Here is a 12,232-nt window from a genome sequence, read left to right on the forward strand (position 1 = left end):
TTTGTTTTAGCTGCTGCGCCTCCTGAAAGAGTGAACCCCTGCTTACCGTCACCGTGTGGACCTAATGCACAATGCATAGAAAATGGAGACAATGCAAATTGTCAATGTTTAACAGAATTTGTAGGCGCGCCACCAAACTGCAGACCTGAATGTACAAGTAATACTGAATGTTCTCCAATAACTGCATGTATCAATAGAAAATGCCGAGATCCTTGTCCTGGCTCATGTGGGTTGAACGCAGAATGTCGAGTAATAAGCCATACGCCTATCTGTTTGTGCCAAAATGGATACAGTGGAGATCCATTCATTTCATGTAATATTATAATTATAGAAAATGCTATACAAGAACGTCCTACACCATGTGTCCCCTCCCCTTGTGGCGCTAATGCAGAATGTAAAGAACAGAATAACGCTGGCTCTTGTACATGTCTACCAGGATATTTTGGGAATCCTTATGAATCTTGTAAACCGGAATGTATATTGAGCTCAGATTGTTTATCAAATCTTGCTTGTATTCAGAATAAATGTCAAAATCCCTGCCCTGGTACTTGCGGCTTGAATGCAATATGTAACGTTATCAACCACATCCCAACTTGTTCATGCCCCGAACAATACCAGGGTGACCCATACAAGTTATGTATGTTCAATCCTTCAAGTAAGTGAAAAGTTTGCTAAAAATTTAATGATAATTTAATTTTTTATAATAAATATGGCATACTAAATATATCTTTTTATATTTCAGCTGAAATGTCAGATCCGTGCAATCCGTCACCATGTGGACCCTACAGCAACTGCAAAGCACAAAATGGACTAGCTATATGTACATGCTCAGTCGGTTATCAAGGAGCACCACCTATGTGCCGACCCGAATGTATAACAAGTTCGGAATGTCCTTTAGACAAAGCTTGTGATAACCAGAAATGTGTATCATTATGTCCCAAATCATGCGGTATAAATACCGATTGTAGAATGATAAAACATAATCCTATTTGTATATGCAAACAAGGTTACACAGGCGATCCATTTTCAATGTGCTATATTATCCCTGAGCCAAATAAACAAGAAATAGAGCCTATTAATCCTTGTATTCCGTCTCCCTGTGGGCTAAATGCGGAATGTAGAAACATCGGGGGAATTCCTTCTTGTTCCTGCATAATTGGATTCTTTGGCAGCCCTCCTAACTGTAAACCAGAATGTGTAGTTAATACAGAGTGCAGTAATGATAGAGCCTGCATAAATATGAAATGTCAAGATCCTTGTTTGGGCTCATGTGGATTGAACGCTATGTGTAACGTCATTAAACACATACCAATTTGTACATGTCCAAGCGGGTATCAAGGAGATCCATTTTCAATTTGTAATCTGAAGCCCCCAGGTAACATGATTTTATCTCCTTACACATAAAAATAAAAACAATACAACAACATATACATCAGTAAAGTTTCCACAATTAAATAACTGTTGTGAGGTAGCTGAACATTTTGCAAATATAATGTTTAATATATTAGAAACTAGAAATGAGAGTTCCTTGTTTAGTTTGTATATCCATCTGACTCATGTATAATAGTTTTCATAGACCACCACTTGCTTCCAAGGAAAAAATCGTGAGGAAACACATATATATATATATATATATATGTGGTTTCATATATATATATATGAAAATTACACTATTATTAACAAATTATATTTAAGTAGACTGTGCAAACATAAATATTAAACAGATATGAAAATTAAATTATTATTAGGTTGACTATATAAGTATATACATTAAACAGATATTTTAAATAGTAAAAATATAAATAGTAATTTCTTAACTATATTGAGTATAAAGTACATTGGTGGACAGTTTAGTTCATACGACTGCAATAGTCAGATACCTTTAGGCGACTTGACTAAAATCTAACACCAGTGTTAGCAATAACACACTCGATTTGATAATTCGAAACTCTAAAAAAAGTGACTGTACTAATTGTTATTTGACACCAACATTTTATTTTTCTTTTTATCCTAAAGTCAGTGTTATGTATTTTTAGAATCACCTCAAAATGTTGATCCTTGTCAAACATCGCCATGTGGAGCTAATGCCCAATGTGATAACGGCATCTGCACTTGTTTAGCTGAGTACCAAGGAGATCCATACTTTGAATGTCGACCTGAATGTGTATTGAGCTCAGATTGTCCTTCTGATAAAGCGTGTTTGCGGTGGAAATGTATCAATCCATGCCGTAACCTGTGCGGTGTAAATGCAGAATGTAACGTTTATAACCACGTTGGTATTTGTAGCTGTCCAAGCGGAATGACGGGAAATGCATTTGTTCAGTGTTCTATTATTGAAAGTAAGTATAATAACCAGAATAACTATGCAACAACGTCTAAGTTAACAAGTGATATCGTTCTGACAAATATTTACTTAATATTTCTTCACAGAACCTTCAGTTAGACCCTGTGAACCTTCTCCTTGCGGTGCAAATAGTATATGTCGAGAAGCTAATGGCCAAGCTGTATGTGCCTGCGTAACTGGCTTTATTGGTAATCCGCCAAACTGTCGACCTGAGTGTGTTCAGAGTACGGACTGTTCGCCATCACAAGCTTGCATTAATCGCAAATGTCAAGATCCTTGCCCTGGTTCATGTGGTCATAACGCCATATGTAACGTCAACAATCACAATCCTATATGCAGCTGCCCTGATAGATTTACTGGATCTCCATTCAGCCACTGCTATGGTAATTATTTGTTATTTTTCATTACTAAAGCAATGTTATGAAATGAAAATATTCACATAATAAAAATCCACACATACACAACATTGTCCAAACTTTCGCATTTAAAAGAAAGTTAGCAAGACTAGTTCTTACTAGTTTAATTAAGATTACTAAGACTAAGATTTTAATGAATACTTTTTATTTACAGTTATTGCACCTATGGACATTCCAAACGATCCATGCATTCCATCTCCTTGTGGGCCAAATAGCTTATGCACCGTGACATCTAACGGAAATTCTCACGTTTGTACTTGCCAACCAAGCTTTGAGGGAACACCACCACAGTGCCGAAGAGAATGCGCTGTAAACGACGAGTGTTCTTCAAATAAAGCTTGCATTAACTATAAGTGCAAAGATCCTTGTCCAGGTTCTTGTGGTCTGAACACTATTTGTGCAGTACATTTACATAGCCCTATGTGTTCTTGCCAAGAAGGATTCTCAGGCGATCCTTTTACTTCTTGCTATCCAGTACAACACATGGTAGTAACAGATCCTTGCAATCCAACTCCTTGTGGACCAAATGCACGTTGTAAAACATCGAATAATGGTGCTGCAGCATGCATTTGTGAACCTGGCTATTTTGGCAATCCTTATGAAGGATGTAGACCGGAATGTGTTATAGATCCCGATTGTCCATTCAATAAAGCTTGCCGAAAGAATCGATGTGAAGACCCTTGTCCAGGCGTTTGCGGTTCAACAGCAGTTTGTCAAGTAATAAATCATATACCATCGTGCAGTTGCGCACCTTCATACACTGGAAACCCTTATGACTATTGCCACTTGATTATAAAAGGTGAACAAGGTATGTTTAAATAAGTGGCTTTTTTATATTTTGAAATTTGAAAGCAGTAGCCATCTTTTTATTTGGAAATACTTATTTCACAGATACACCAACGCAGAATCCATGCATTCCTAATCCATGTGGAAGCAATAGTATTTGCAAGAACAACAATGGTCTCACGTCATGTTCTTGCGAGCCCGAATTTTTCGGATCTCCACCAAATTGTCGTCCAGAATGTACAGTAAACTCGGAATGCCAATCTACAAAGAGTTGTGAGCGGCAAAAATGTGTCGATCCATGTATAGGCGTATGTGGACAAAACGCCGAATGCCGAGTAGTAAATCATGCCCCAATTTGTAGTTGTCGACAAGGTTTCGAAGGCGATCCATTTATAAGGTGTAACATTATAAAAAGTAAGTAAATAATTTATAATGATAATGCAATCAAAAGCAAACTGAGATAAGCGAGCCTGGACATAATTGAACGTTTTCTCAATTTTTACTTTATATAAATTTAAGACACAATGTTCTACAATTTTCAGAACCACCACCAACAGCAGTGAATCCATGTGTGCCTTCGCCATGTGGTCCAAATTCACTTTGTCAAGTGGTAAACACATTACCCATGTGCTCATGCATGGACAAATACATAGGATCGCCACCAAATTGCCGAGCTGAATGCACTGTGAATTCCGACTGCCCGAGCACCATGGCGTGTATAAACCAAAAATGTCGCGACCCATGTCCTGGATCTTGTGGTCTTCAAACGGAGTGTCAAGTATATCAACATGCAGCTATCTGCAGTTGTAAGGAGGGCTATACAGGAAATCCATTCCAAAATTGCTACGTATCAGATCATATAGGTAAATATATGAGGATATGAACTGTATACTACTGAAATCGAAAATACAGAAAAAGGAAATGGAACCATGCTACTTTATTTATACTTATCATCTTAGATACCTAGTCAAGTGAAATAAAAAATACTTTCCGTTTCAGAACCATCACCTGCTGTATATGACAATTGTAATCCAAGTCCATGTGGTTCAAACGCAGAGTGTAATGACGGATCATGCATTTGTAGACCAGGTTATTTCGGAAATCCATATTTAAGCTGTCGCCCCGAATGCACACACAATGCTGATTGTGTACCAAATAAGGCTTGCTTGAATAATAAATGTTTAGACCCTTGTATCAACTTATGTGGTCTACAAGCAATTTGTGAGGTCTATAACCACATACCCATGTGCAGTTGCCCAACAGGAACTACTGGAAGTGCTTTTATATCTTGCACACCAGCACCTGGTAAGCATACTTACAACATAACACCGTTTTTGCTGGTGGAGACTTTGTTACGTTTTGACTTACTAAATCATCTTCAAATAATTTCAGATGAAGTCAAAGGAAACCCATGTGAGCCATCACCTTGTGGTCCGTACAGTATATGTCGAGCCATAAACGATCAACCTATATGCTCATGTCTGATAGGATACATTGGAGCTCCACCCTCATGCCGACCTCAATGTGTCGTAGATTCAGATTGTACAAGCTTGATGTCATGTTCGAATCAGAAATGCATTGACCCATGTCAAGGTTCATGTGGATTTAACGCAGAATGTAAGGTTCATAATCACAAACCGATTTGTTACTGTCGAAATGGATTTAGTGGTAACCCATTCAGTCAATGCATTGAAATTCAATGTAAGTATCATCAATTTAATTTTAGAAATTTTTAAGTATATATTATATTTATAAGAGACAGCAGGACAAAATTAAAGAAAATTATCATTATTACAGATCCGACATCTATTAAACCAGCGCCATGTGAACCGTCTCCATGTGGTCCAAACTCAGTATGCAGAGTAGTAGGAGATTCTCATTTGTGTGCGTGCACTCCAGGTTTTACAGGAAATCCGCCGTACTGCCGTCCTGAATGTGTCACAAATAGCGAATGTGATTTTGACAAAGCATGTATAAATACCAAGTGCGCAAATCCATGCCTTGGAGCATGTGGACGAAACGCAGAATGTCGTGTTGTTAGTCACTCGCCGCAGTGTGTGTGCCAGCAAGGATACGAAGGAGATTATTTCGAACAATGTAAACCAATTGCTAGTAAGTAACACATACAACTACTTACTCGTCTTATTGTACGAGTATTGTGTATAAGTACTTAAATTATAAACACTGTATTTATATTTTTAGTACCAGCTCCAAGACCAGAACCGAGCAAACCATGTGTACCAAATCCATGTGGAGCAAATGCTGTGTGCCAAGATCAAAATAATGTCGGAAGCTGTACATGCTTAAGTGGCTACTTCGGGAATCCTTATGAATCATGTAGACCAGAGTGTCTATTAAACTCAGATTGTCCAGAAAATAGGGCCTGTATCAATAACAAATGTCAAGATCCTTGCCCAGGGTTATGCGGAACCAATGCACAATGCAAAATTGTGAATCATATGCCGCAATGCATCTGCATATTTGGTTACATTGGCAATCCGTATGACAATTGTATTATCAGAGAAGGTAAGCACTCTTTGAAGATTAATCTCAGATAGAAATGTAATCTTAGCTGTAACTAGTTGTAAATAAATTATGTTTATCTCCTGAACTGTGTACCATTTTCCCTTTCAGAAACTAAGGATCCATGTAATCCATCACCATGTGGACCATTTAGCACCTGTCGAAATATTAATAACAACGGTGTTTGCACTTGTTTGCCAGAATACATTGGCAGTCCACCAAATTGTCGACCGGAATGTCTGACTAGTTCAGAATGTCCTCTAGATAAGGCTTGTGTAAAACAAAAATGTATAGATCCATGCACAGGCATGTGTGGAGAAAATGCACAGTGCCGTGTACATCACCATAGTCCTTTCTGTACTTGCATTTCTGGTTTTGAAGGAGATCCATTCATAAGATGCACGAAAGAGAAAGTTTTTGAACCACCAATATTATCACCGTGTGAACCAAATCCTTGCGGTCCATATTCAACTTGTCAAGATATGGGAGGTAATGCGATATGCGAATGCAAACTGGGATATATAGGAATCCCGCCTCGTTGCGCGCCTGAATGTACTATCAATGAAGACTGCCCGAACGACAAGGCTTGTGTTAGAGAAAGATGTTTAGACCCTTGTATTGGATCCTGTGGAGCTAATGCAGAATGTCGGGCAATGAATCATCTCGCCATATGTACCTGCCTAATTGGCTACCGAGGCAACTCGTTTGTTGGCTGCTATGCTTATACTGGTTAGTGTACAATTTTTGTTACAGTTTTTTTATTAAAAACATTTTGCCTGACCTTCCTCAAACAATCCGGCAAACGGATAGAAAACTGAATAGAAAACCTATCACTGTCCTTCACATGTTGACGAGGAATAGATAATTTTATAATTTAAATGAGAAGAATATTCAATATCGAATTTCATTTAATACATGTACAACTATACTATTTCGGATTCCACTTGACCATATATTTTTATTCTTTTTTATATTTCGTAATTTTCGCCTACTACTAATAAATGGACTAAGATAAGACGATGATTATTTTATGAGCTTTAGGACTTTGAGTAAAACCAATTGTTTCAATAAATAATGATTTTATTTATTGAAACAAACATATTTCAGACATGTCAATCGAATTTATTACAGGAACTGAAACCCCACGCCCCGTAGATCCTTGTCTACGATCTCCATGCGGAATAAACGCAATATGCGACAATGGCACATGTCTATGTATAGCCGGGTACCAAGGAAATCCTTACACAGAATGTCGACCAGAATGTACCAACGACAACGAGTGTGCCCAAAAACAGGCCTGTGTTAACTACAAATGTGTCAATCCCTGCATAAATGCCTGTGGCACAAACGCAATTTGCAATGTTTATAATCATATAGCTATATGCGAATGTCCAGCACCATTAACAGGCGATCCATTCTTAGCTTGCCGAAAAATAGGTAAGCTTATTTACATCAGCAAAACAAGAGTCGATAGCTGAAATTATTATCTATATGTACATTACGGAAATGTTTTCAAATTTAGTTTGCGGCATATAAGTTTTAAAAACCTGTACATTCTTATTGTCTCCATAATTACATTTAATAAAAATGGAAAAAATTATTTACAGACGTCATGTATACAGAAGCTTCCATTTCACCTTGTACGCCAAACCCTTGTGGACCAAACAGTGTATGCCGGGCAGCTGGCACGGTAGCCCATTGCTCCTGTTTGCCAGCCAAAATAGAGGCACCTCCTGCGTGCCGATCAGAATGTCACACGGACTCAGACTGCAGCCCTCAGCTAGCTTGTCGCAATAATAAGTGCCGAGACCCCTGTCCTGGTGCCTGCGGAGCGCATGCCATTTGCCGTGTGCGCTTACATTCAGCAATTTGTACTTGCCCAATTAATTTTATGGGCGATCCGTTTATCAGATGTTTACCAGGTATTACAACGATTTCATTTCGCGTCCTAATATCGATTGATTAAAAAAAAAGAGTACTTACTAATACAAATTTTTTTAACAGCACAAGAAACAGAACCCAAGATACCATCCTGTCTGGATTGCGGACCCAACACAGACTGTATTGACGGCCAATGTCGTTGTAGGACTGGTTACCGAGGATCACCTCCATTCTGTCGCTATGAATGTATCAGTTCTAGCGATTGCGAATTACGTCTTGCTTGCATCAACAAACAATGTGTGGATCCTTGTCTTGGAGCATGCGGTCTTGGAGCTATATGTACACCCACGGCGCATGAACCACATTGCACTTGTCCCCAGGGCACCACTGGAAATCCTCTCTTAGAATGTCGTCCCACCACAGATATCCGTAAGACAGACATCATATGAAAGTCGCTTTCAAAGTATCAAATTAAATTATATTATTTTTATTATGTTGCTAAATTATGGTCGATAAAATGTAATCACGACGGCGAGTCTATGTCTTCACTTTTAAAGCTTAGGCATGGGTTTTACTAGTGAAACTGGATAAACCGTTAAGATGTTTGTAAAAGATATAAGATGTTTTGAATATAGTCATTAAGAGTGCTTCTCCGACTTGCTAAAATATATGTACATGCAATCCAATACTTACCAACTTTTTAAATTTCTTAGCTCCACAACCACAAGATCCTTGTAACCCTTCACCGTGTGGACCGGGAGCTATATGCCGCACTAAAGGACTTGGGGCGTCTTGCGAATGCGAACCTGGATTACTTGGTGATCCATACACTGGATGTCGACCAGAATGTGTTGCTGACTCCGACTGTTCCCCTACTCGAGCTTGCATACGATCGCACTGCCGAGACCCGTGTGTGGGCACTTGTGGTGTTAATGCTGACTGCGAAACTGTTAACCACATACCACTGTGCTCCTGCCCACCTGGAACTCGCGGAAATGCCTTCGAAAAATGTGACCTCATAGTATCACGTGAGTTTCCATAACATAACTACATTTATCAACAATTCAATAGAATATTATTTTATAATTCACATTATTTAAAAATCATTTCATTTTAATATTATAAATACGAAAGTCTGTCTGTGTTCCGCTTTCACGGCTAAACCGCTTGACCAATTTTGATAACAGATACATGTACCTGTAACAGATACAGATACATGTTTTTAAGAATCAAACCCCAAATGGGGGGCGATATATTGTATGAAAATGATGTCTAATCTGCGTTTGCAGAGAAACTCATGCGGGCTCGAGAAACTCATGCGGGACTCATGAAGCCACGGGCAAAACCATAAATAATTATTTTTAAATATTTGATAAAGAGAAACAGTAGACATATGAAAACTATTGAAGATTATTCAAAACGACAATGCTATGTAATTTACCGACGTACAAACCTCAAAAGGAAAAACAGATATTTTGCCTGTACCCATTATTTCACAAATTTAAATTATGTTCTCATTTTTCAAACAATACCGGACAATATTTGTCGGACAACTGTTAAATTATCCAGTATATGAAATGTCTTAGTTTAGCCGTAATTAAATTAACTTAATAAATAAATTAGAAACTTTACAATGACAAGTTCTTATAAATTTACAGCGCCGCCGTGCACCCCTTCCCCGTGCGGTCCGGGAGCCCTATGCTCTGTAATAGGAGACCGGGCACAGTGCTCATGTCCACCCGGTACCAATGGTGTCGCGGCCACCAGTGGCTGCCGTCCGGAATGTGTTGTTAGTAGTGAATGTTCACGTGACCGCGCTTGCGTCCGCAACAAATGCGTTGACCCTTGTGTTGGTGCCTGTGGAAATGGAGCTACTTGCAGAGTTTTCGATCATGCTCCGATATGCTCATGTCCACCTTCTATGACAGGAGATCCCTTCTTTGAATGTCGAGTTAGAGGTATTATTATTTTTTCAACATAACTTTTGATAGTAACATTTCAGCTGCACTAACTAGTCTTTTATTCGAAGTTTTACGTCACAGTTTGTTGAAGATGGCTTTAGACACACGCATGCATTGATCATTAGTTTCTAACTATGATATAACAAACAGCGTATTAAAATGTTGAAGACATTATTATAATACAATATTTCTATTTTTTAGAACTAGGACCAGAACCACCGCAATACGATCCTTGTGATCTTAATCGCTGTGGTCCACATGGAACTTGCCGTAATGGAATTTGTACATATCCAGAATGTGTCGTCAACGACGACTGTCCAGGAAACCGTGCTTGTATTAACAGAAAATGTACTGATCCGTGTGTAAACGCATGTGGTATTAACGCATTATGTACTGGTATCAGACATAATGCTGTTTGCTCGTGTCCACCTGGATACTCGGGCTTCGCGCTGGTACGGTGTGAACGAGTTATAATTCCAACACCACCAGCACCTGTACCCGAATGCGTCAAGGACGATCAATGTGCAGATAATGCTGCTTGCGTAGACTCAAGATGCACACCAGTGTGTGGACCTAACAACTGTGGTATCAATGCCCGGTGTTTGGCAAGACAACACAGAGCACGATGCACGTGTTTACCTGGGTATGAAGGCGATGCGTACAGAGGCTGCTACTCAGGTAAAAGCATATTTTCCATATCTTTTAAATAGTACACCGGTGTGCCCCGGCTTTGGAAGTTATTATAATTCGATTGTAGACATTGTTATGCTTAGTCATTTTTCAACTTTAGTCGCCTCTCGATTAAACTTATGCAAATATTTTAATTGTAATCATAGATTGATAAATATCATTTTCTCTTTGCAGTTGAATGCCATAGCAACAACGACTGTCCATATGATGAAAGTTGTGAGAATGGATCTTGTATGAAAGTTTGCTCACGCGTACGATGCGGAGTGGAAGCTCATTGCGTCGGTCGCGCACACACAGCTAGCTGCGAGTGTGACGCGGGAGCCCGGGGCAATCCCTGGACGACTTGCCGCCGAGACGAGTGTTCTTCTGATGACGAATGCCCTGCTTGGTTGGCCTGCCGCCGTGGAACTTGCACCAATCCATGTCCAGGATCTTGCGCCCAGGTATCTGTTTGTACTGTGATACGCCACGCACCGAATTGTGAGTGTCCACGAGGAACACAAGGAAATCCAAAGATCGAATGTCGACCAGGTTAGAATTCATTTACTAATAACGTAATATAGTTTTACACTGTAATGTGATTTTATTACTTTTATTTTGACATTACAGTACTAGAAACAACATTGGAGTGTCAAACTGATGCAGAATGTGGGCCAGATCTCGCTTGTCTCCAGAACCACTGCAAGAATCCATGTGATGTGACTTCTTGTGGAATAAATGCTGTATGCCGTGTTGCGAATACATTACCATTCCGAACACTGGTTTGCGAATGTCCCAAACCTTTTACCGGTGACGCTTCCGTAGAATGTAAACCAGGTAAATTTTAGTAGAAATATTTATTAAGAAAATGTTTTAACTCAAGTAACTCATTGTCATTTTCATGTATTTCAGACTATCTGCAGAATTGGGAGGCTAAATGGCACGGTATAAAACAAAATAAAAAAATAGAAGTGAAATCGGCATAGATGTAATTTTATCACTATGCACTTGTACATATATACAGCAACATTAGAATAATTCTGAATGCATTACTCAGGGATAATATAATAAAAGGATCTCTTGGGATTCTTTCAGATTAAAAACCTTTGGGACCTTGTACCTTGTATCCATTAGTACCATTTACTTAAATGGAAACCAAGTTTTGGTTCTAATGTGCCTAATGGGTAAAGGACTTAATTCTATAACTTCATGACACAGTTTTGTTACATATGCACAACTCTCTAATCTCTTTCTGATAAGATGACACGTCCAGACGTACCTGATCCATTGGATTCGATGGCCGATGGCCATGTTCATAAAACTTACTAGATGTACTAAAATTATTCACAAAAACGTTATTCTCAGGAGGTGAATGCTCAGTAGACTCCGAGTGTAACGATGAGGAAGTCTGTTCTAACCAACGATGTGTGAATGCGTGCGACACAACGGGCAGTGCATGCGGCGTCGGTGCCGAGTGTCGCGCTGCGGCACACCGCGCCTCATGCAGATGCGTACCGCCGCTGCAGGGAGACCCGCAGCGAGCATGCTCTGCTTCATCAGGTAGGCCAATATATTATCATCAACAAAAATTAATTTAATGATTACTACTTGCGCCAAAAACATATTATTTAAATATAACTTTATTTTTATAC

General features: G+C 39.1%; 1 protein-coding gene across 10 annotated transcripts in view; it reads left to right on the forward strand.

Annotated features, from left to right (window-relative positions):
* dpy (dumpy) overlaps positions 1-12,232 on the forward strand; it is a 108,191-nt gene that overhangs the window by 88,306 nt on the left and 7,653 nt on the right. For all 10 annotated transcript variants that reach the window (XM_053767126.1, XM_053767135.1, XM_053767142.1 and 7 more), the window contains 21 exons: positions 11-655; positions 743-1,375; positions 2,037-2,339; positions 2,431-2,727; positions 2,915-3,568; positions 3,652-3,960; positions 4,089-4,409; positions 4,546-4,851; positions 4,939-5,247; positions 5,344-5,658; positions 5,749-6,072; positions 6,181-6,798; positions 7,201-7,506; positions 7,677-7,991; positions 8,074-8,379; positions 8,664-8,978; positions 9,609-9,908; positions 10,113-10,589; positions 10,776-11,132; positions 11,211-11,417; positions 11,946-12,140. In XM_053767126.1, coding sequence (XP_053623101.1) covers positions 11-655; positions 743-1,375; positions 2,037-2,339; positions 2,431-2,727; positions 2,915-3,568; positions 3,652-3,960; positions 4,089-4,409; positions 4,546-4,851; positions 4,939-5,247; positions 5,344-5,658; positions 5,749-6,072; positions 6,181-6,798; positions 7,201-7,506; positions 7,677-7,991; positions 8,074-8,379; positions 8,664-8,978; positions 9,609-9,908; positions 10,113-10,589; positions 10,776-11,132; positions 11,211-11,417; positions 11,946-12,140 — 7,812 coding nt within the window. The remainder of the gene's footprint in view (positions 1-10; positions 656-742; positions 1,376-2,036; positions 2,340-2,430; positions 2,728-2,914; positions 3,569-3,651; positions 3,961-4,088; positions 4,410-4,545; positions 4,852-4,938; positions 5,248-5,343; positions 5,659-5,748; positions 6,073-6,180; positions 6,799-7,200; positions 7,507-7,676; positions 7,992-8,073; positions 8,380-8,663; positions 8,979-9,608; positions 9,909-10,112; positions 10,590-10,775; positions 11,133-11,210; positions 11,418-11,945; positions 12,141-12,232) is intronic.

The sequence above is a fragment of the Plodia interpunctella genome, chromosome 3 (genome assembly GCF_027563975.2).
Source record: "Plodia interpunctella isolate USDA-ARS_2022_Savannah chromosome 3, ilPloInte3.2, whole genome shotgun sequence".
NCBI classification, from domain to species: domain Eukaryota; kingdom Metazoa; phylum Arthropoda; class Insecta; order Lepidoptera; family Pyralidae; genus Plodia; species Plodia interpunctella.